The sequence below is a fragment of the Pezoporus flaviventris genome, unplaced genomic scaffold (assembly GCF_033815535.1).
Source record: "Pezoporus flaviventris isolate CSIRO_AGI_PZ_B2104156 unplaced genomic scaffold, CSIRO_AGI_Pfla_v1 ptg000213l, whole genome shotgun sequence".
NCBI classification, from domain to species: Eukaryota; Metazoa; Chordata; class Aves; order Psittaciformes; family Psittacidae; genus Pezoporus; species Pezoporus flaviventris.
In genome coordinates, this window is record NW_026892761.1 from 2,979,393 (window position 1) to 3,004,001 (window position 24,609).

General features: G+C 41.3%; 2 protein-coding genes across 7 annotated transcripts in view; both read left to right on the plus strand.

The window, feature by feature from the left end:
* DIDO1 (death inducer-obliterator 1) overlaps nt 1–17,618 on the plus strand; it is a 52,783-nt gene extending 35,165 nt beyond the window's left edge. For all 5 annotated transcript variants that reach the window (XM_061441683.1, XM_061441684.1, XM_061441685.1 and 2 more), the window contains 10 exons: nt 582–1,050; nt 1,752–1,911; nt 2,626–2,742; nt 2,966–3,073; nt 3,527–3,662; nt 3,781–4,327; nt 5,129–5,282; nt 6,117–6,206; nt 6,848–7,043; nt 12,573–17,618. In XM_061441683.1, the coding sequence (XP_061297667.1) occupies nt 582–1,050; nt 1,752–1,911; nt 2,626–2,742; nt 2,966–3,073; nt 3,527–3,662; nt 3,781–4,327; nt 5,129–5,282; nt 6,117–6,206; nt 6,848–7,043; nt 12,573–15,931 (5,336 nt within the window). In that variant the 3' untranslated portion in view covers nt 15,932–17,618. The remainder of the gene's footprint in view (nt 1–581; nt 1,051–1,751; nt 1,912–2,625; nt 2,743–2,965; nt 3,074–3,526; nt 3,663–3,780; nt 4,328–5,128; nt 5,283–6,116; nt 6,207–6,847; nt 7,044–12,572) is intronic.
* Nucleotides 17,619–18,896: 1,278 nt separating this feature from the next.
* On the plus strand, nt 18,897–24,547 carry TCFL5 (transcription factor like 5). 2 transcript variants are annotated; one of them, XM_061441698.1, is made up of 7 exons: nt 18,897–18,932; nt 19,168–19,888; nt 20,563–20,749; nt 21,376–21,535; nt 22,128–22,365; nt 22,773–22,914; nt 23,506–24,547. In XM_061441698.1, exons 2-7 carry the CDS (start codon nt 19,170–19,172, stop codon nt 23,623–23,625), a joined length of 1,566 nt encoding a protein of 521 aa, XP_061297682.1. In that variant the 5' UTR covers nt 18,897–18,932; nt 19,168–19,169; the 3' UTR covers nt 23,626–24,547. The 2 variants fall into 2 exon arrangements, with proteins under 2 accessions (XP_061297682.1, XP_061297683.1); XM_061441699.1 differs by lacking the exon at nt 18,897–18,932 and having other exon boundaries at nt 19,089–19,888; nt 22,131–22,365.
* Nucleotides 24,548–24,609: the final 62 nt, after the last annotated feature.

Below are 24,609 nucleotides of genomic sequence, written 5' to 3' on the forward strand. Positions count from 1 at the left end.
AATATGGGTGAAAGGGTTTCTTAAACTTCCGTGATGCTAAACTTAAGGTAGTATTAATGCAGTTTCAGATTCATGGACTCTCCTCAGGTCAGCCTCTGTAATGAAGTGGTTCTGTGAGGCACCTTAAGGATTTTTCTGTTAAAATGTGGGTTGTATTGTGCCTTTTTCTTAAATTTGTGGAAGTTTGGGGTGTTTTGGAAGCTTCCCCATGAAATCCCACTCAGGAATCTTTGAAGGTGGTGCCTTACTTTCCTTCCAGTTTTCTTGCATAGGTTATAAATAAAAATTTAACCTGTAGAGCCAAAGTGGAACTCTCTTAAATTCTTCATTTGGCCTTGGAGACACGGTATCTGAAGGATCAAAGACAAACTTCTTCAAAAGGAACTATATGAATCTCTGCATGGGTTTTGAAAGTACTTTTAAAATGCCAGTGGAAGTAAATAGCTTGAATTGCCTACTTGACAGTTAAACTCTGGAGATGTTATTTCACAGACTTCGTTATAGATTGGTACTTGCTCTACATGAATAGGAGGTTATAAAGTTAAGCCTTTAATATTATATTACCTTCTTTGTTCTAACAGCTCACAGGGAAGAGAAAAGGAATGAAGATAGAGCAGAGGCTGCACTGACATCGAAGAAAGCTGTTGCATCTGTAATGGAGAAACAGACATCTTCTCTCTCTAGAAATCTTCCTTCGAAGAAGTCCTCCTCCTTCTCTAACGCAGCAGTAACTAAACAACCACTTAAACCTTCTGCTGCGAGTTTCAAAGGTGTCATTCCCAAGAAGCCTTGGCTTCCAGCAGGCAGTGTTTCTCCAGCAGGCAGTGTTCCTTCAAAGCATTCATCTCTTTCTCATGGCTCATCAGTTTCCAAAAAACCAGCTACGTCTTCCAGTTTGGGTGGAGGGCTCAAAAAGCCTTCACAGTCTTCCATTTCTCCTGCATCTGGAAGCAGTCAAGGAAAGGCATCACCCGGCCCTATCCAGTCACAGCCCAACTCTCAGATTCGGCAAAATATTCGACGATCCCTAAAAGAAATTTTATGGAAGAGGTGGGAATTCAAAGTGCTTATCTTATGTAGGAATCTACAAGTAGAAGTGAATGTTTAGCCTGAAGAGTTTTGCTTACATCTTAATAAAGGGGTATTGAGGGATTGAATTTATACTGCAAGTTACTGCAAGTGTAATTGGTATTTCAGGTGTACATTAATAATGATCTTTATTAAATAAATGTGAAAAAGCCTTTAGGAATAAAAAAAGATCCTCGCTAATCCATTTATAGTGAAGCAATTACAGTTGAATTAAATTACAGCATAGGGGCATTTTATAATGCAGGTGCTCTGAAGCTTTAAAATCAGGTGTTGGTAGTATTGGGGATGTAGAGGTTATAGGGAACATAGTACAGGAAACATCCCAGTGAAAGGTTAGATGCTTGCTGAAGTAGAGATTCCCTCCCAACGTAAAAAACCACAGCAACAAAGCCAGGTCAGTGGACAGCTATCCCTTAGGAAAGGAAAAAACAAAAAGCAAACATTCCCACAAGGATTATTAAAGCTAATGCCAGCTGTTGAGTCTTATTACAGAGCACTGCTCTGTCTCTGAAATGGAAATGCTGTTCACAGTGGAGAATCTAGGACTAAGACTCAAGCACTTGAACCTCACTGAGGGAGGATAAGCCTAAGTCAGCTTTTAATAATGCTACCTGAAGATTCATGCCTAACATAAATGCACGTACCCTTTCTGTTTTTAACAGAGTCAATGATAGCGATGATCTGGTCATGACAGAGAGTGAAGTAGGAAAAGTAGCACTCAATATTGAAAAGGAAATGTTTAACTTGTTCCAAGTTACGGACAACAGATACAAGAGTAAATACCGTAGCATCATGTTCAATCTCAAGGATCCCAAAAACCAGGTTTGGAATTTCCTTAAGCAGTAAATATATATATTGAAATATATATTTGTTTTTTAGTATTTCAAACTCTGCCTTCAACATTGCCTTGAACATTTAAGAGTTTCAAGGCAGAGACTTATGAATTACACTATAAAGCATTATTATAGAGCCATTCAAATATTAGAAAAAACTGTTTTAGCCAAGTAGAAGTTCAAAGTCTACATCAGTTGGTCGTGTGTATTTATTAAGTGTGGACATTTGGTGTGAAATACTTATTACAGAATGGCTTTCTTTAAATACAGACATTATTAGTTTCTCCTCTTGTGGCATTCTCTGCTGCCTGTTAGATACTGTCCATATACACGATCATCTTTATGCTTTAAAAGAAAAAAGCTGATGCTGGCACAGGTGAAAATATTCACTAGAGAACACTTGAAATTTATTATGTTTTTTAAATTTCTACAATGGATATGAAACAAGAAGTGGCAAATTCTGACACTCCTATTCAGTTACATTGATTGTTATTGATAATAATGAGGAAAATTCATACTTTGTGTATATTTCATCCTTATGTTCTGGTTACTGCACCTTTCCAAATTTGCTTGTAAGTAGCCAGTATCTGTAATAGAAAATTGAGAAACTGGAACAGCTTTTGCCTGTTAAGCACTGCAAATCTTGTTAGTTACCTTAAGCAGGTTTTCTTCAGCATAGGAACAAAGTCCGTTCTCTTTTCAGGGACTCTTTCATCGTGTCCTTCGTGAGGAAATCTCACTGTCAAAACTGGTGAGAATGAAACCAGAGGAACTTTTATCTAAAGAGCTGTCTGTGTGGAAAGAGAAACCAACTAAACCAGTAAGTAACAGAATGTCCCCTTGTATCTTTAGTATATGCAAATTAAGAGTCAGTTCCCTAACCCTTATCACCCATATTACATTGATGCACCATTTTCTCCCTGATGAAATATTAATAACATTCAGTTTCAATACACTTTTTCTCCACCACGAGGTAACTGACAACCAAGTACAAAATAAAAGTCTAAAATTATAAAATAACAAACTGGTTTTATTTTTGTCAGACTCCAGAGTCAAGGAGCAAATCTCATGAAGTCAAGAAAACAGCTGTAAAACGGGAACATGTGCCACCCGTAAATATGGAAGATTCTCCACCAGTGTCTGATTCTGATGTAAGTATTGGCTATTGCTTCAGCATGAAGACATTGAGGGAGATAAATCAGGGCCTCCAGTCTCTCATCAGAAGTGCAGATTGTTTCAGTTGAGCTGTAAGGATATTCTTGCCTAGTAGTTGTGCCATGAGCATGTTTCCTTTTAGGTTGAAAGAGTACAACAAATGATAGGCATATTTGAATGCAGTTCTAAAATGCTGTGTATTTTTCAGCCCCGCTGTCAACTTACAGAGCAGTCCTTTATTTCTGAATATTAGCTATCTACTCCACAACATGTGGAATGAAATGAAGACAGATACTATTTGAGAGCTCTACCAGGCATGATATGCTTTAACTGAGACCTCTAATCTTTCTTTTAAAAGGATTGAAATTAGTTAATGGTTTCCAAAGTATTTTTTCAATAGCAGGAATTAATGATCAACTGGAATATCTTTTGTGTTTATTCACTTTTAGGAGCAGCAAGAGTCAACTCGAACTGCATCAAATTCAAACAGTGCTGCTTCTCTAGATGTGTTTAGCAGTATGCTGAAGGATACAACAAGCCAACATCGAGCCCATCTTTTTGACCTGAACTGCAAAATCTGTACAGGTACCTACAGTGCTGTCTTTGTGCAAAGTAAAAGAATGGTTAAGAGTAGTGTGTTTGTTTTCCTCTAAGCTATTTCATTGTTAAATAGTAATCAAAAGCTTTTGAAATCAATTTATAGGTCAGATTTCAGCATCTGAAGATGAAGGGCCACCTAAGAAAAAGTCAGTGGCTTCTGTTAAAAAGGTGGAGTCAAAATCAAAGCCAGAAGCTCAGCCAAAGTATGAAAGTTCTGCACCAGCCTCAACAGCAGAGCTTGCCACAGAGGCCAGCTCTGAAACTGCAATGGAAACTGAAGATGAACCAGTAGCAGAAACAGTTCCTCAGTCAAGCGCAGAAAGAGCAACTCACATTCCTACAACCCAGGCCCCTACCAATGCAGATTCCTCTGTTCCTGAAGAGATCTCTGCTTTTCCTGCCACTTGTGCTGGCGTAGTTGTCACGACGGTAACAGTTTCGGGCAGAGACCCCAGGACAGCAATGAGCAACTCCTCTGGTATTGTGACCCCAGCCCTGCGTTCTGCTCCTGCCTCTGACAAAGTTTCAACAGTGGAAACAAAACAGGAAACTTCAAAACCAATTATGACTGTCCCCAAATCAATATTGACAAAGCCATCATCCTCACCAGATCCAAGATACTTAGCAGTTCACCACTCACCCAATGTCAAGTGCGTATATCTTATAGTAACCCAAGCTACCCAGTCTTTAACGTGGTTATCTTCAACATCCCGTGTGTCCCATGTCCCATTCCCCTCCTCCCTGTTAAAAGGCATGGTCAATGTTAAAGTTCAGGTAGTCTGATTCAGGTTTTTGATTTAGCATCTCATAATTTACCGTCTCTAGTTGGTAAAGTTTTCAGACCATCAGCAGATAAATAAAACAAGGTATTATGCACTCTTGAAGTCTGCATGTACGTTAATGTAGAGAAAGTTAGTGTATGTGAGAGTATAAAATCAGTCCTAGATTATTCATCCTATATTAAAATACTTCTACATCTGAATTTATGAATTAACCAATTGACCAGCTTGAAAGGAGGTGGATTACTTCCATATTCTGGGTATATACAATAGTCAACATAAATATTAACTATATTCTTATGCAGCTGCAGTTAAAAGATTTTTGTTCGTAGCCAATTCTTTTACGTGAGAACCTCAGGTGTATATTATTAACCCAATTAGTGGGGAATATACAATTCATACTAGTTTGTTATAGAGTCAGGATCACAATAGTTACAGTGCTAACATGATTTTATAAAGTAACGTGTTTTGGCATCTTTTTTCCTGTCTGGAGCTGCAAGTTCATTTACTGTTACTCCTTGCTTTTTTCACTAATAGCAAATTAATGGAAAACATTAAAGCATTTAGTAATAAATCTGTTATTTCTTTAAAATAAAGTAGGAGGGAGGAAAGGAAAAAAGATGCATTCTCATTTGCGTTCTATAACCTGTCTGTTCTGAATTTGTTTTTCAGTGTTGCAGAGCCACGCTCACCTCAGGACAGCGACACTTCCCTCTTTCTCTCTCGTCTCAACACCATTTGGAAAGGATTTATTAATATGCAAAGTGTGGCCAAATTTGTCACTAAAGCATATCCTGTCTCCGGGTGCTTTGATTATCTTAGTGAGGTTAGCACTGATGTGTTTATGTGTTTAGAATAAATCTACTGCAGCTCCTGTTGCTGGAAGGGCTGGGGTCACTACATAGGTGTTATATTAGAACTGTAGCAGTGGTAAATGGCATCCCTTTAGTAATAGGTGGCTCAAGGTAGAGGGGTCACTGATGTGATCTGTTACAGAAGTTTGCTTGGCCATTTATGAAAAATACCGTGCTTTTTAATACCTTTCAACTGAACCCAGTTGGATGCTCTTACTCTGGGGAGAGTGTACATTGAAGTAATGAGACTGTATAAAGATGAGCTAAAATGAATAAGCTTTTCTTTCCCTTCCCTCTGAAGCTTATTTTATGTGACCGTTAGGAAGTTTCAAACACAAATGGGTGGTTTAGGACTTTTATTAACAGGGTGGGTGGTTCTCTTTGATACTGCTTTTGCTAAACTGAGTTTCACAGTCCCTATGACAGGAAGCTCACTAGAATTCATGTGACTTGTAGTCACAAGTGCAGCATTTCCTGAGAAACCGAAACAGTGGAGGAAAGCTCTATTTCAGATGGCAGCTTCCCTATAAAAACAAAGCCAGTAATGGGCATGCAGAGCTAGTTTGCATTTTTGCTGCTGTCCTTGTTTGGGAGTGCCTTTTCTATGTATACCATTAGCCTCTTGGTAATTAAACACCTTGATATTAGAAATAGCCTGTCTGAAGTTAGAAATGTATGTATGAAAGTTTCCCACAATATAATAGTGCATTATCCACTGGGCTGCTGGGATGGGGCAACCTGCACTGCTTTTAAACATCAGTCTCGTTTGGTCTTTCTCATGCTATCATGTAATACTTCTCGTTTAGGATTTACCAGATACAATTCATATTGGTGGGAGGATCTCACCGAAGACGGTCTGGGATTATGTTGGCAAACTCAAATCTTCGCTGTCTAAGGTATTCACTTACAATCCTTCGCAAAACCTGGAAGAAAAATACAGCAATATGAAATAAGAACTTTTTATAATGAGTAAACAGTAAATACTGACATAGATCACACCTGGAAAACTACCCACACCACTTACTCCTCTGACACTTTTGATTTATTGAAGAAATACTAGTATAGAGCTGCAGATCCTCTTGATCTCTCTCTCCTGCATATTAGTTAAAATCTACATATTGTTTATTAATTTTTAATGATTGAATATTAATTATTCAGTGTTGAAGATTAAACCCCAAATTTTAAAGAACTTTAATGGGTTTTACTATTAGAAATACTTCAGAAATGAAAAAAATGAGGCCCTAGATACAAATATAATAATGAAACTAAGAATTTTCCCTTTCATTTGTATTAACTTGAGCCTCAAGAAGGTTAGTTTGATGTAAGATACACAAGTAACTTGTATTTCTGAAAATGGGAAGCCTGATTCTGTTTTAGTATTACAAATTGAACAAGAGTTCTCTCTTAAAGCCAGAGTATTGCCTTGTTGAAGTGATAAATGAAGAGTTATTTTTTACCCCCCTGGAATTTGTCCTTTACCATTTTATTTGCTGGTATATTGCAGCTTGAATTTTTCCACTTTGCTTTTGTATTACAGGAATTGTGTTTGATTCGTTTCCATCCTGCAACAGAAGAAGAGGAGGTTGCCTATATCTCTCTCTACTCCTATTTTAGCAGTCGTGGTCGTTTTGGTGTTGTAGCTAATAACAACAGACATATCAAGGATCTCTACCTGATCCCCCTGAGTACTAAGGACCCAATTCCTTCCAAACTGTTGCCCTTTGAGGGACCAGGTAAGCACAAACCAGGGGAGGTTAAATGCTAGGTAAAATCACCTCACAAAAGTCAATCAAAGACAAATTGTTGAATGTTTAATTTAAGTGTTACTAAATTTTTTTCTATATAAAACCAATTTTAAAGTCTCTAAATAGGGAAAAATTGGAAATCCAACGCTGGTTGAGATAAAATTATCTGAAAATTCCATAGCTTTTCCAACAAGATGCTTGTATACTAATAAGAGGATGAGTTTACCTATAAAATCAGCTAAACCCAGCCGCATTACTGGAAAAATAACCAAAGTAGCACCCCCAAACACCCTATCTTCATCAACCCATAAATCCACAAAAACAAGGCCCTTACAAGCCATTCAGTGTTACTTAAACCAACCAGGAAGTGTAAGCCACAGAGGAGTCAAGAAATCATTGAAGACAAAGGTAGTATCTGTAGTGGTTTCACTACTCTGTTGCTATCTTATGCTGATTATTGATCTGTATGTGCAATATGGTGCACAAGAGGTTTGTAACATTTTATTCTAGTTGAAGCAAATTCTGGCCAAATCACCGACTTCTCAAAATTGATTTGTTAGGGGAAAAGGGATTCATATTCCATAGGGTTGGTAGGTGGCAGGTAGTAGTTGGTATAGGCAGGTTATAGTACAAGCTTCTGGTTCTAGATAAAAATACCATTAGTAATGTTTCGTTTGAGTTTGCTCTATGCTTGTGTGTTCAACATGGTGACAGAAGAACTGAGAATGAACTCACCCATGAAACACCCATTCAAAAACTTGAAGTCATCTTCATCTGAGGTTGGAGGAGTTGCCTGTGCATAGTTTCCAAATAAGTATCTGGGATTTTATACACAGTAACAGATTGAGAAGCTGAAGAGCTGCAGGTTACAGTGAAGGTCCTACTTCATTGTCCTAGCAATGGTTTGCAGGCTATTAAACGGTAGGTATGAAACAGCAGATATGCAAGGAGCTGACCTTTCTGAGAAGCTGACTGTCATCTCCTCCTCAAATACACATCTAGGACTAAACTCAATAAAGCCTTCTCAGAGCTTGATTGCAGGAGCAACAGTGTCTGGGACAGGTTTTCATGTGTTGATGGTGTATGACTTCAGCAACAACAGCAAATGATACATCTCCCTCCATGAGATTGCAAAGGGCACTTGCTCTGAATCCTCCAATAAGTTTTTTCTCATACACTCCAAGTCTGTCTTACCCATCCTGGAACAGTGCACAGTGGAAGTCATTGTTTTTAGGTTATAGCTAAAAAGGCAGGATTATTTCTATTTGAATTATAACAATATAGCTATAATTGCTGAATCTCAGTGCCTCATAGTCTTTAACTTCCTGAATTCTTGAAAGGTGTGTAGAAGCTATTATTCCATTTCCTAGCCAAGATGTGAATACGCTAAGCACAGAACACTTGGCACAGGGATATAGGCCAAGGGTCTTAACTCATGGACTAGTTTTTCCAGCCAGAATAAAAGCACCACCCTCCTTTCTGGGCTGGTAACACCGGGAAGGGGCTGGTCATTGAATCAGCTGTAAATGCTGGCCTGGTAAATAACCTGCTTTAGGGAGGCACTTCCCTACTTGTCACCTCCCTGCATTCCAATGGAAGGACCAGCTTTCCTTTTTACTTCCTTTTATTTTTCCTTTATAGTTTTCACTTAAAATGAAACTCTTAAAAGAAATACAGGTACGATTTACAGGTGTTGTTCATGGAGGCAAATTTTGAGTTTTAGACTGAAATACCTATTTGTAAGTGAAATGGATTAAAGGATAGCAATAGAAACAAGGTTCCAAAGGCCAGAAGATGTACCAGTTTCTTTGACTTAGACTTTGGCCATCAGTTCACACTTGTTGGAAACCCCTGTAACAGCTTTACTTCACACTTGCGCTAAGTTGTGTTCAGGTAAGGTGTTTTTCTGGTTTTGTATATGTGTTAAACCCATGGTATAAAAGATGTGTAATCCACACTTTTTAATGACATCGGATGGAATTCACTGCTTTTGCTTTCATAATCAATAAAAATATTTTATGGAAAGTGGTCATTGTCTCCTTAAATTTAATCATGTACCTTCAAATAGAGTTGAGCAAGGACTCTAAAAGCATTATGCTTTAGATATCAGATCATCTTCAGATGACTGGACGGGGGGAAGAGGGAGAGGGCAATACACCCCTGCCACTCCAGAAATCCTAGTTAGGAGATATTCCAGCTGTATTACCCAGTTCTATCGGGCACATATGGATTATGGATTTCTCCTGATTTCTGGTGGACTGGATTGGGAACACAACTGAGGACTTCTGAACTGCGCTAGTACCTAGAAGATCTACAAAAAACTGTAACTTGGGTGATTTAAAACCAGAAGAAAATTGAAGGTTATCCATACTTACACTTAATTTACCTCAGTTATTACCAGATTTCATGTATCAGTGGGTTCTTCTACATTGTCTTTTTGCAGTGGTTTACTGTATGTGAATTTACTTCTCTGTTTCACATACACACTTAAGATTATTTAGCACTTTCATCTGTAGATCTCAAGGCACTTTGTAAAAATAGCGTAATCAGACTTGGTTACCAATAGAAAGGGATTTATTGAGGGATTTAGTGGCAACGTTGGCAATGTAACAACATTCTTATGTAGTTTGATTAATGAAACAGCCCTGTTATCAGCAAAGGATTCTACAAATGTTGATCTCTTCTGGTAGTTTACAGTAGGATAAAGTATGAAGGCATGAAATCTCATGCTGTTTAGAATGCTCTTAAAAATTGCAACAAATTGAACCAGATTTACCTGTATTTTCAATGGAGTTGGGTGTCTTTATCTCAGCAGAAATCATTAGGAAAAGCAGCAGTTGTAGAAGGAGGTGGCATGAAATTCATTGTGTACCTCCCTAGGCAGCAGCGTTGCCATGCAGGCAGTGATCTGTACCTCTAAACCTGACGATGCCAGTCAGTTGTTCTCATGGTTAACTGGAACAAATACTGAAATGGGGTTGATAATATTTAAAGACTATCTTGCATCAGTCTCTCTGCAGTTTAAAGCTGTGCACCATGGGCATGCTTAGTCCATTCCCTTGGCTGTGTCCATTGATGTACAGAAGTTAGGCACAGGTCTCTTAACAGGTAGTTCCTTAACCTGCTGGTGATGATAGGGAAAGATGTGGCCATTATATGCATACATATGGTAAAACTGATGTAATTAGTATATTTAAGGATAAAAAAAAAACAAATCCTTGTCCAGTGCTGATACTTAGTACATCCTGCTTTAGTAGCTTTAGTTACAGGATGTACCTCAATAAAACCAGTGTCTGGACTTCAAGTAATTAATAGGCTAATAACTGTAAATAATATAGTGCTGAAAGCTGCTAACTCTGCTGACATGGCTTGCAGCACTTCTGAAATGCTCGTGAAAGACAAGTCATTGAGCAGTAGTTGGAGATTGTAGCCACCATTTTCCTTAGTACCTAAAATTAGGCACTTAACCTATTTATGGATGTTGAGATAGAATGGGACTGACTTGAAATGCTGCACTGGCTGTGTGCTCCCATTTCAAAGAAGCATTTAGTATTTGGTCACTTCAAACTAAGTGAATGTAAAGCCAGGTTAGGCAAAAGTATTGGTGTAAAATTACAGTAGCAAAACATAAGATGATACTGGAGTTTCTTCTATGATAACTAAGGAGATTAAATTACAGCTAATGCTATTAATTTACTACTGGAATTTATTGTCTTGAAAGTGTATTAAAACTTTACCCTGTTTTAATTAGTGCCTCGATCTCTGTTTCTTACAGAGATTCAAACCTGATTTTTCAGTAATTGCTGTTTATTAGATACCCTGTTTGGTGGAGTTTTGAAGCCTGTTGATGCCAGTTACTCACTGAGATTCATTGTGACTAACTGCATAAATCACAGGTCTCTGCATAGAGGTCGAGAACCAAAATGTTAACAACAGAACAGCAAGTGCCTACTAGGGGGAGTTGGATGAACACCAGTGTGAGGGATACTCTGGAGTGGTCAGCACCGACCAGACGTGGAGTTGTTATTCCTATCCTGATAAAGAAAAGATACAAAGCAAATTCACACACAGTGAACCATTTCTAGCTAATGAGTCTCTTCTGACTGTGAATTGTGAATGTGGGGGTCTTTTGAACTATGTCTTGATCTTCTATACTAATATAATTTCATTTAAGGTAGTAAGTTATTGTGAACAGAACTGCTATAACTGCTTTTAGGCTGCAGGTGCAAATGAGTAGTTGGATAAGTCAAGTATTTGTGATCCTTTTTGAATAGCCTTAGATTCACGTTGTTTAGGTACTCAGATAATACTTTGTTTAGTTCCTGTCCTGTCTGCTTTCATTGTCCATCTCAGCATCCTTCCCTCTCTTAGAGGGCAGATTTATGCATGTACTGAATTATTAGCAAATCTTAGTCCTGGTAATATAAGTGGTTAATTTTCTTCATGCTTTCATAAATTTTAATGTTTTTTTCTAAATATGAATGAAGGTGAAAATTTGCAACACTTTTCACCTTTTTTTTAATCACAAATCTTGTGCCTGGAGGAAAAAAAACCAAAACTTTTGGGCACTAAATTTTAGGTATACAAACAGGAAATGATATGTACTACAAAATGAAAGCTTCCTAAAGCAGCACATCCAGTACCCTCCTAAGCACAGAACTTCTTTCTGGACATGTTGTCTTCCTTGAGTGCAAGTGGGAGCTGTCCATGTAAAAGGAAGAAAGACAGTAAGAGACCTACAGCCCTTTTGGTTTTTCCTCTTTATGTTCCCATCAGTTTAGGATATACTTCTCCAAGGATTCAAGCCTGAATGAAGCTTTCACTCAGGTGTAATTCTATATTTCACTTATAGAAAGGCCGACGGCATCAAACTGAACCCTGCAGCAGAGGGTTTAAAGTCACCAGGGAAAGCGAATCCAGCCACACATTTAACGCCTTCCTACTTAACCTCTCCTTTGCTTGCTCAGTAGTTAAGCAGTTTCCCCGCTTCTGAAGTCTAGCTGGAAAAAACCCAAAGGGGGAATGAGTTCCAAGCCTTGATACTGTTTCCAAGCGCAGTTTGTTTGAGGTCATCTTCGCAGTGATTGCTGGTATTTGTTTTAACTTGGAGATGGACAAAATGTTTATAGACTGGTGTCAATGTTAGTGGTTTAGCACAGATTGTAACAGAAATAGTTACAAAGTTTAGCCTAGGTTTTGTCACTTTTCGGTGTCTCTGTGTGTACAACGTTTGGCAACTATTTAAATCATGATTTCAAACCTATCACTGTAATCTTTTATTTAAAATATCAAGGAAGGGATTAAAACATTACTTATTGTATACAAATATATGTAAAAAGTAAAGAAATACAGATGCATATGCTAATGAAAATTGCCAGTAAGACATATAATGGAATTTAGAAAACCCTCTTATTGTTATGTCTTTTGTAGCTGCCACTATATAAAATACTAAGTTTCTACTGAAAGCATAATTAAAACCTAGGTTTTTACATCTACAATCTTTGTGTTTCCTTTCAGGTCTTGAGTCATCTCGGCCGAATTTAATCCTTGGGTTGGTTATCTGTCAGAAGGGGAAACGTCCCGCCACTGGCATGGAAACAGAAAAGCCAGAGGAAAAGCGAAGCCGAATTCAAGCACATGAGGAAAGCGGGACGCTAGCAGCTTCTCAGGAGAAGAAAGCTCCAAAGTACACCCATTACTCAGGAGACCCTGCCATGAGTACAACACCACCGGGATCTCCCCCACCTCCACCGCCACCACCTCCACCTCCCGCTCCAGACACCTCATCAGTCACACCTTCCGTGTTAAAAATACTGTCCTCAATCAAAAGTGGAACCACAACTACTGCAGCACCACCAGCTTCAACTGCTGCTTCTGCCAGCACTGCTGCTACCCATTCCTCATCCACCAAAACGGCCACGCCGCTCGAGCACATCCTGCAGACGCTTTTTGGCAAAAAGAAAACTTTTGAGCCCGTTGCTAAGGATCCTGAAAGCGTCCAGGCCTCGAATCAGGAAGGTCAGGCTGCTGCTGATGGGGGAATTGCAGCCGTTCCTTTGTTAGATCCCATTGTGCAGCAGTTTGGCCAGATGTCAAAAGACAAAGCTATAGAAGAGGAGGAGGATGATAGACCCTATGATCCTGAAGAAGAATATGGTCCAGAGAAAGCTTTTGAAATGCAGACTGGTGACAGTGAAAAACGATATAATGCGGAAAAGCCGTCAAGTGCAGCAGAACTAGAGGATGAGGCCTATGATCCAGAAGACGAAACTATCTTGGAAGAAGCAAAAGTGACTGTTGATGATTTACCTAACAAAATGTATACAGATTCTAAAAGCAATTCTTCAGAAACATCTGCTTCATACGTCCCCGATTTATCTGCGTCCTCATCCTTGGTAGAACAGCAAAAGATGTTGGAGGAATTAAACAAACAGATAGAAGAACAGAAAAGACAACTAGAGGAGCAAGAAGAAGCCCTCAGACAACAAAGAGCAGCTGTTGGTGTTTCCATGGCTCATTTTTCAGTGTCTGATGCTTTAATGTCACCACCACCAAAATCTTCCCTACTAAAACCTGAAGTATTCCACCAGGACCAGCAGGGTACACAAAAAGTAGACTTACCTTCCTCTTTAAATCAGCAAGCACAACTTGCAAACCAGGGTTGTGACCCACGGCAGAGCAGAGATCCTCGCCAGGCTCGGAGGATGGCAACAGAGACTAATGACAGTGCTGATGCTCGGCTAAAGCCCCCGGTGGTACAGAATGAGATGGCCACAAGAGAAATGGCTCCAGCCGGTTTTCCAAACGCTTTGCAGACGTCACTTGGTAAGGAGGATAAAGCTGCTCAGCCTGGTTTTACTAGCGATAATTGGGTTTCAAGTGAAACCATCACGGCTTCTACAGTGTCCCAGAAAGAGTCATCTAATAGCAAATTTGAAAACACTCTCCAAATCACTTTGGAAAACGTGAAACAAACGACTCCTGGAGAACCTTCAGCCAAACCTTTACGTAAGGTGCTGCTTCCAACACCTCCAAGTACATCTTTCCAGCCTAATTTCCCCACATCAACTGACAGTCAGTGTTTGCATGATATGCATAAAGTGTCATGGCCAGATGAGTCAAAGGAAATGATGGGAAGAGATTCTTTCTCAAATCCAATGTTCACTTCTCAGGAACAGGCAGCTGGTCACTTTGAACCAGAGAGGGGTCTTTCAGCAATGCAATATGATGAGCAAAGAAATCAGTCTCATCAATTTGTCGAACAAACTGAATCTCCATCAATTCAGGGTGAGGGTGGACCTTCTCAACAGCACTTTGAAGAAAACCGAGCTGGACCTCAGTTTGCTTTGTCGGGGCAGAAAGGAGGACCTCCACAACCACTCATGCAACCTGGAGGACCTCATGGACCTAATTTTAGAGGGCCGGCCCCACAGTTCCCTGAAGAGCATGGTTTTCCAAACAATGATGGGCAAAGGGGGCCTCCATCCGGAAGATTTGGAGGTCAAAAGGGTCCCATTCCTTCCTTATTTTCTGCACAGCATGGACCATCCTCTCTTTTTGGTGATAACAGGGGCCCTGCCCCTCCTTATCACGGTGTTCCAAGAGGAATGTCACCATCTCAGTTTGAAGATCCCAGGGAACCTCACATGGAACAAAGGGAATACTCAGATTCCCAGTATAATGAAATGATTAGGCCTCCAGGGCAGTTTGAAGGACCGGATCAACCTCAGTTTATGGGAAACAGAGGACCTTCGCCTTTCCCTTTTGGAGGTCAGAGACGACCCCCACCAGCTCAGTTTAAAGGACAGAGAGGAGGCCCTCAGTTTGGAGGGCCAAGAGGCCCAGCCCCAAGTCATTTTGGGGGACCAAGAGGGCCTCACCCAAATCAATTTGAAGGGCAGAGAGGACCAGCTCCAAATCATGTGCCTGGTCCAAGAGGACTTTTGCCACAGCCGTTTGAAGAGCGGAGAGGGAATTCACCACCCAGATTTGCCAACCAGAGAGGTCCAGCACCAGTTCAGTTTGGAGGACCAAGAGGATCCACACCTGCAATGTTTCCAGAAGAAAATGAACCTCCCTCTTCTAGGTTTCATTTCCAAGGTCAGTCACAAGGCATGAAGCCAAGCCCAAGACCACTCCTGGACCTTCCAAGCCACCCGTCCCACAGAAAAGAGATGTGGGATGAAGCTGGACCATCTGCATCTGGTTCCAGTATTCCTGGACAAGGACCTGACTCGGAGGGACAGTGGTCAGCATCTGACTTCCGAGAAGGCAAAAATCCTGAGTTCAGAGGCCAGGCATTTGAAGGGAGACAGAGAGACAGATATGAGGGAGGAAATAAAGACAAGGGCTTGGATCAGCCAGAGTCTCAGCAAGCAGATAATAGACAAGGCAGACCCTTTGAGGAAAGACGAAGGGATCGAGAACACAGCAGACCTTGGGAAAGAGACCGTGGCAGAAACTGGAATAGAGACCGGGACTGGGAGAGACACAGAGACAAGGACTGGGACAAAAATAGAGACAGAAACCCAAACAAAGATAGAGAGAAGGATTCGGACCGAGGTAAGGACTGGGAAAGAAGCAGAGACCGAGACAGAACCAGAACCAGAGAGAGAGACTCCTACAGAAGACGTGACAGAGATCGATCGAGAAGCAGAGACAGAGATCGCGACAGAGACAAAGACCGGGACCGGGATCGGAGCAGGGAAAAAGACAGAGATCGAGAGAGAGATCGAGATCGTGACAGAGACAGAGGAAAAGATCGCAAAGATCGGAGCAAAAGTAGGGAAACCGGTAAAGAGGTGAAGCCTGAAACACCGAAGGAAACTCAGAAACCATCAGAAACAGAAGCTTCATCTTCCACTAATCAAGCATAGAACTAAGACTGATATTTCCCGTAATTAATAAACTTTTAGAACACAGCAAGGACTGAAGCAACATCTTGTATATACTGTATATTCTCACCTTTACAGGAATCCCTTTGTAAAACTAGCCTTACACGATGTCCTGACAAATAATAAGCAATTTTGGAACAACTGTGAATGCAACTACTCGAATGGGTAAAAGGCAAGAACACACCGGACTGTCACTTGCTGCATTTTGTGCATAATGTTTTTCTTATCCGAATTCACAGCGTTACCTGTACTGAGATTTTGGTTTTTCTACTTGCATCTTTATCTTAAAGTTTCCATTTACAGTACAGAAATGGAAAAAGTCTAAGAAGAGCATATTGCTTTTTAAGATTATAAAGTTATGTTTTCCAGTAACTTGAATTGTAATTTTATAAGAGAATTTAATCCAGACCTTAGGAGCCATACTTTTACATCTCATTTACGTGATATTTTGGTGTCAAAAGGTGATCCTACAGCACATGCTTTAATAAAAAGGAGTCCAATGTTGCTGTCTTGCTTATTTGACAACAGAAGGGTCATGTCTATTTAGGCAAAGGCTGCAGAAGAGCAGTGTTAATAACTACTTGTGGCTGATGAGGATTTGAAAATGGAGTGTTATGAGCTTAAAGTGCACTGTCTTCCTTTTTATATACAGGTATTTTGTGGTTTGGAATCCATCTGTTAAGTGTACAGCAAAGAAACCAGTCGTCCTTGGGGGTTTTTCATGAGGGTGAGGGGTTTTCATTGTCACATTTTTACAGATCTGTGATTAAAGAACATAAAACATGGCACCTTTACAAGCAGCAAAACTTAAGAAAGCCTCAGTTCTCTGAACAAGGCTAAGACTCAAATGAATTGGCTTACCAAAGGGGAGTAGTTGGTTAAATAGGCAGCTGAATCTGTTCCTTTGATTGAACTGATTTAGTGGAGCGTTTCTGTGGTTTGCTTCGATTTTCCAGAACTTTCCCATACACTTAAGAAATTCCCTGGGGCTTTTTTTTCTGTTGGAGCCTGCTTAGCCTGGTGGTGTCTATAAACCTGTCCACTGAAAAAGGTACAACTGCATTGAGCTTGGAAAGAAGAGCAGCTGGACTTCTTGGTGGGATTCAAGCGGGACTTTTCGCTGTGAAATCCATCGCACGGCTCCTTTTCATGTGGTCCTCATTCTGAAGTGTGAAATAACCCCCTCTAATTTATTTGACCGTGTAAATGGACAGTTGGGTAAATATTTTGATATTTTTATAAGATAGTTTTGGAGATATAAAACAAGATTCCTCAGAAAAATTTACATCTTGGAGACTGCGAGTAGCGTGTAAGCCGTGTGGCACAGTTCACATCAGTGCATCTTTGAAGCCCTGCTACGTGGAGGATTTGCCGGTGGAAATGATCATCTGTATCCTGAACCTGTAGGCACAGCATTACAATGCAGAGCTGGTATGAAATGCAACCATTTCCTATGGTGTAAGATTTCTTTTCTTAATGAGATGTTTCTAATTTAAAGACACCCATAAACGTATGCAAGGAGTGTGCTTGTTTAGGTTTACTTGATAGAAATCTCTGTAAATTGTATTTTATATGGCAAATTATATCACTGTACATGAAAATACGGGACTTGGCAGGTTTTTGTTACTGTAAAGTAGAATAAACCTCTACAGAGAACTGTTGTCCCCTTCTTAAATCTCTATGTGAATGTTACTGTCTAAATGTTGCTGCTTCTCAGTGAACCACAGGAGTCTGATGCCACAAGGGTTCCTTTCCTCATTGTTTAATGAATAGAAGATGCATTGCTACCAAGTGAGGCTTGGTTGTAGGCGGTCTAAAAAGCCTATGAAAATCTGTGCTTCTGAGTTTGAGTTCTAAAACATGCTCTGGTTTATTCTGAAGGGTTTTTTGTTTGTTTGAATTAGGAAGTTTGTGATTTGTAGGTTTAACAGCAAAAAAAAAATGGCTAAAGAAAAATTATATTCAGGTCAGCTTTGAGCTTAAGAAAAGCTCATTCACAACATGTATGAATCCTTGACTTTATATGAAATAGATGTATAGCTTTTCATCTAACACTCCTGCATCATAGATCGGTTTGGGGAATCTCTTCTGACTTCAGAACAGTAAATGCATCCTGGCATTTAATGGCCAAAAAATCAACAGCATGGAGTCAGGCATTAACGACTTTATTAAAGCACAGCTTTATTAAAGCACAGCTTTAGAGTTTATACTGACCTGGACCTGGATTTTGCAGCCAGGTTCCTGTGCTCTTTGGGGAGAGCTTAGAGCAGCTCCAGTGCCTAAAGGGGCTGCAGGAAAGCTGGAGAGGGGCTTGGGACAAGGGCCTGTAGGGACAGGCCAAGGGGAATGGCTTTAACCTGCCAGAGGGGAGACTGAGATGAGCTCTTAGGCAGAAGCTCTTCCCTGGGAGGGTGCTGAGGCGCTGGCACAGGGTGCCCAGAGAAGCTGTGGCTGCCCCATCCCTGGCAGTGTTCAAGGCCAGGTTGGACACAGGAGCTTGGAGCAAGCTGCTCCAGTGGAAGGGGTTGGAGCTGGATGAGCTTTAAGGTCCCTTCCAACCCAAGCCAGGCTGTGATTGTCATTGCTATGCAGCCGCATTCAGGTCACCGGGTGTCTCCCTGCTCTTGTCAGTTTCCCGGCCCGACTTGGACAAAGCCCCAGCCCCTCAGGGCCGGATCCCCACCCACTATCGCGATCGATATCGGGATCGATATCGCGATCGATAACGCGATGGATCCACGGCTCCGCCCACCGGGTGCTTCAACCACCGCCTATGGGGCGGGGCAAAGCGGGGCGGGGCGCAGGCGGTCACGAGGGCGGCTGTTGGCGGCGGCGGCGCGCGGAGGGGGGGAGGCGTTGGGGCGGGCTTGAGGGGCGGCGGCTCCCGCTCCCCACACCGGGCCCGCCGCGTCCCTGCGCTGCGGGGACACCGCTGCCGCCGGGGCCCCTCAGGCCCGTGGGCGCTGCTGTGAGGGAGTCGTAGGTACCTGGAGCCCCCGCTTCCTGCGGCAGGGCAGATCCGTGTCTGTTGAGCGGGAGGGAGGGCGGTGAGGCCGCCTGTGGTGGTTGTGAGCCGGCGGTGTTGGAAGCGCGTGGGGTTTTTTTCCTCTTCTTTCCCTTCTGTTTTCCTTTTTAAATGGGTAGCACTGCTAATTCTGTCAGGGTTTGCTGGTTTACCGTTGAAAGAGAGCGTTGGTAACCGGTTAGGTTCACTGTAGTCATGTCAGGATCGGCCCCGGAGGAGCCTCAGACCTCCATCCCTCAGAGCACACCCAGTGTTGCCGATCCCGCTCCGGTTGCTGTCGGACTTGGAGGCTCAAGGGACGTTTCCTTTGGTGAGCAAAACCTTAGCTTCACCGCGCCAGACGTCAGCCTGGTGGAGATGATGGAAACCGAGTACACCCAGCTGCAGCACATGCTTTACCCACACGCCGAGGCGCAAGCCAGCGAAGGTGAAGCGCAAGCCAGGCTCAGAGCTTTCTCCTCCTCCTCGCCTGGTAACCCTGCAGCCCCCCCTCTGCAGCCCTCACCGCGCAGCAGGCAGGAAGGGGGTTTAGCAAGCAGCACTGGGAACCCAGGGTACCGGGTTAGCTGCCGGTCAGGGTTACCCGCTGACAGCAGCTCAAACCCACGGCTGGGCTATGGTGACCTGCCGGAGCTCAGAATGATGCTACTTAGCGAGTCTAACCTCCCTTTGAGCCATGCAGATAAAATGCCTCACAGTAGCTCGGTAGCAGTCCCGGGACAGAGCTTAGTAAAAGTTAAACACGGTGAGAATGGTTTCGGGAGCAATAAAGGAAACATACTTGTTGAAAATTCGGCACCCGAGCCTAAATCTAAACCTGCAGTCAGAGTTCGGTTGGAAGACAGATTCAACAGCATCCAGACAGAGAACCCCAGATGTCAAGAACCCCAAGAATCTGGAGTAACCCTTAACAAGTGTGTTGCAATTACTTTTAGTTTATGTTGTTAGACTGTGTACCATCGTAGAGTTCAAAGCTGGTTTTCTAAATGAAGCTTAAGAGCTGTACTTCGATTTAATACGTGAGAATGATGAGTTGGGCTTTCTAAAAGGTGGCTGCAACTCCGCTGACTCAGATTAGGGCCCTCTGTACATTGCATGAATGGTGCAGCATGTAGTTCCAAACTGAAGTAGTTTACAACTTTATTCTTGATAACAACATGCAATATAAATAGAGGTGAGAGAAGATCATTTAACATCAGCTTGCTAAAAGCAAAGGAGATTATTTTATCATAATAAAATGTTAAGGGCTGTTGATTAGTGTTACAACATAGTGGCCACTGTGGGGAACACCTTGAGCAAAGATACTGTTTCACCCCTGGCCCTGTAACTGTGTTAGTGTGCTGATGAAACATCTCATTGAGGCATCAAGCCTGTGTTACTGCACAGAATGAAATACCTTCTCAGCTCATTGTCCCTGAAGCAGGCAGTATGGCAATAAGAATGATTTCTCTTTACAGTAAATGGAAGTAATTTCTTGGTGGGAGTGACTAGAAGTGCATGTAGCTGTACCTCTTTCTGCGCTCATTTTCAGGTAGTCAGTATGGTATGTTTCCTGTGTCGTTTCTTTGTGTGTGTGTTTCTTTTTAAGTTTAGTAACATTGATTCGACAGCCCTCGGAACTGATCGGTGCTCCTCTCTATCAGCAAGAAAACAAGTGTGCGGCACTAGGGAAAAATAAGATATCCCCTGCCTCTCCTTCCTCACAGTTCCCATACCCAGTATTGACTATGAATGCATGTTCTGCTGCTGGAGGTGCCAACCCTTCACAGGCACAGGTAGGTAACGTAGTCACCTCTAGTTGTGCTCTGCTGATTTCAAAAGCTAATAGTGTTAACCTCTTAGGTGCAATATAATTCTAGAGGTTTATGTTGAAGTGTGACTTGGTTTGAATAAGGATGGTCAGAATGAGCTGTAATTTATTAATTCTTACATTAATCTTTAAGGCCATCCAAAAAACCTTGCTCAAATCAATGGTGTGGCATTTGTAACAACCTGCATCTAGGTAATGATCAGTAGGCTGTTAGATTTATTACTAGAAAGGTTGTATTCTTGAGTTCATCAGTGCATCATCAGCTTCATCTGTGCAAGACAAGGAGACACTTGATACCGTTTTCCGTGGTACCTTTCTTTCTAATCAGTTCTGATGGAAGATAGATTCCCCCCTCCAAAATCAAGAGTGATAGTGTGGCACTGAGAAGGGTCAGAGGTATCCCCAAATAAATCTTGTGTCTGTCAAAATCCCAGGGTTGTGAGCAGAAGTAGTGGGGATTTATTCTGATAAAATAAACTGAATCACAATTGAATCACAGGTCTAAAACTTAAAAAGTTAACATGAAGATACCAAAACAGTCCCTTTTTTATGTATATAGTCCTCTAAGTATTCCCTTTTTGGTTTTCACAGACCTCTAGTGCATCTTGTGCTATTTTGGAAGCTGCCAAACATCAAGACCTTGGGATATCCAAGGCATACTCTTTCTGCTATCAGGAAATTGACTCCATGAAACAGGCAGCAGGGGCTATGAATAAAGCTTTGCCTGAAGAAGTTTGGATTAAAGTTGGAGGTAAACCACTTCTTTTCACTTTGCTTTCTTTTGGCTTTCAGATCTATTGTTCTGAATTTGTGTGTTTTCTAGAATGAATACGATTTTAGTGAATCATATTGGGGGGGGGGGGTATGTCTGAGATATGCTATAGGTAATATGGGACTGGATTTCTCCAGGTACTTGTGAGTTTAGCTCTACTTTCAAAATCATTTAGGACTCCTACCTGGAAATGAGAAAACCAGGAGGTTGCAAAGTGCCTTTGAAAATCTGGGCCTCGAGTAAGCAACTGGTTTCTTTCTACACTTTTTTGTCCCCCAAAGTTGATACAGCAGGTCCAGTCAGTATCAAACTGAGGAGCATGTAAAGGACTACTTCAAGTGCTCATCAAAGGCAGGCATGAGCTCAGTGGGTTTGCTCAGAAAACAGAAGCTAGGTGGATTTTGAAACAGCAAGTGGTGCTTTAGGGCTTCTGAAGGAAGCTGTGAGCCTATCTTGGTTGGCAATAAAACTTCAACGATTATTCCACATAAATAAAGCAACAAAGAAAAAATCCCATGATCAATGGGAGGGTCATAAATAGGTTCTTCTTTTCCTCTTTGTTTTTTCCAAGAAGAGAGCTTGTGCAAGCAAGCGCTAAACAGAAGAAGTTGCAGCAAAATAAGCCCATTGGATCCAGACATAGATCGCAAACCTCTCAGTGAAATTCAGAACACATGTGATGGTAGCCAGAGTGCCCAGGGCCCCTGGCAGGCAGCACAGTCCAGTTCAAGCCTGCAGATGCAAAGTGGTATTCAGGATGGAATGGCTCAGCGAAGAGAAAGGCATAACCGCATGGAGAGAGACAGGAGGTAATTTCTGTGAGGAGTGGTAGAACAAAGGTTTTGAAGCTGATACTGCAATTTTCCTGCCATTCTCCAGAGTCAAATGTATATTGGACACGTCCTGCTTTACCTACAAGGACAAGTGGTGCAAGTGGTGGGGACTGGGTGTTTGTTGCAGGCAAGAATGATGTATGTTGTTGTGATTGTTGGTTTTTACTCTATAAACAAACAAAAAGAGAGCTTTCCAAACACTTATCCAGTCCTATAAAGACAAAGTAACTTGTGTAAACATGACTGATACACAAAGGCAAAGCTTGTAGCAAACAAAAGGAAGTCCCCAAAGCCCACAGCTTGTAGTGCATGTAAGTAGTGTCCTCCTTCTATTTTTCCCTTCCTCTCTCCCATGGTTGCTAACCTTTTGTATTTGCCTGCAGGCGCAGGATCCGGGTTTGCTGTGACGAGCTGAATCTTCTGGTTCCATTCTGTACTGTTGATACCGATAAGGCAACAACTTTACAGTGGACAACTGCGTTTCTGAAGTACATTCAGGAACGGCACGGGGATTCTCTGAAACAGGTTTGACCTCTAACTTCATTCTTGTTCTTGATAAAAACATGAAATGGCTTAAAGATGTCACAACACAGCTTGAAGTATGTGGAATGCTTCTGTGTGATGCTGTTTTAGAAGGACTGCTGTATCCTTGAGCCTTCCTTTATTTTTATTTTCTTTTTTAAGCTGGTTTGGTTCAGCAGTGTAAAGTCATAGGATGTCCTCAGGCAAGGGTTTTCAAGTCAGATATTAAGCCCTGAGCATGATATTATCTGGACAACAATGTAGAACTGAGGCTCCCTTCCTTCATTCTAACCCCCTTAATTTTCTATGAATTCCCACCTCAAAGTGGGTGAGAATATTAAAGGACTATGTGTTGTATGAGCAGCTCCCATATAACCACACCAGTAGCTGCAATTTTCACTCTATTCAGTATCTTAAGGGAGTTGGTGGAGTCTGTATAGGAAAACCTGCTTGTCTAAATAGCGGGATGGCCCCTCAGCACTTCCTGCTAAAGGGTCTTTTTTCCCCCAAAGACACTAGTGAAACAAAAACTACACATCTGAAGAAAATATCTACATTAAGCATAATTGCTATTTCTTATATTTTCATTTGTAGGAATTTGAGACTATGTTCTGTGGTAAAACAGGCAGGAGACTGAAAATCCCAAGGTCAGACGCATTTGTAACGTGTCCTGCGCAGGAAAATACATATGGCTATGAAGACCAAGTAGCCTGACCTCTGACCACCTTGAGTTGTATGGCTAACAATGGCCCACGTTGTTTTATTTTCCCCATTTACATGCTGAATGTGAATTACAAAATGTAACTTGTAAAATATATAAATAGAGCTTTACAGAAAACAATCTTTATTCAAAATGGAAATGACAGTGAAGTGCTAGCAACAGAAATCAGTGCTCTGTTAAAGGGGCTTTGGGACCTACAAGAAAAAGTCATGACAGCTACGTATTTTTCCCCTTTAGTTATAAAAAATATGTTCTTTTTCTGTTTGTCATTCTACTTTGGGGCATTTTGGGGTTTTTAGTTTATTTGTTTTATGTAAGAGATGAGCCAGTAGAGTTAGGTATAGCTATAGAACATTCATCTGTCCTGTTATTTTAATGACTAGATGCAAACGTACTCTTCAAGTGTAAAAAGAAATTGAAGTTACTATATTAGAATGCCCATTATTTTTCCATTAAAGAAATCAGATTGTTTAATGGCATAAATGCATGGTTCCTAAACTGTGCTGCTATAATGAAGTGTACATTTGCCATACACATTTTAACGTGCTTGGGCCCAAAGAGTAATACAATGGTGTTAGCATTCTTCTGTAGATACAGTGCTATTTTTAATGTCTATCCCACAGCTGTCCAAGAAGTTCTTGTGTTGTTACTTTAGTCCAAGAGTGGCATATTATAAACAGCAGATTATTTAAAAGCACAAGCTATTTTCATATGTAAAGCTAAATATGACTCCTTTGCTCATAGGCTTTAGCATATAGGGCAGAAACAGAATAGTGGGAGCTGAGAATGGTTTTACTGATTTTTTAAAATAGATGATATTATAGTAGGTTTTAAAGGACAAAAATGGTCTCCTGAAAGAAATACTGTTTTAAATCACGGACATGGACAATTTTGCACCAGTTTATTCCCAAACAACCCTAGTAAAACCAGTTCTGGGAAGCAGAATTCAGCTGCATTAGTTTGCGTATAACGACACT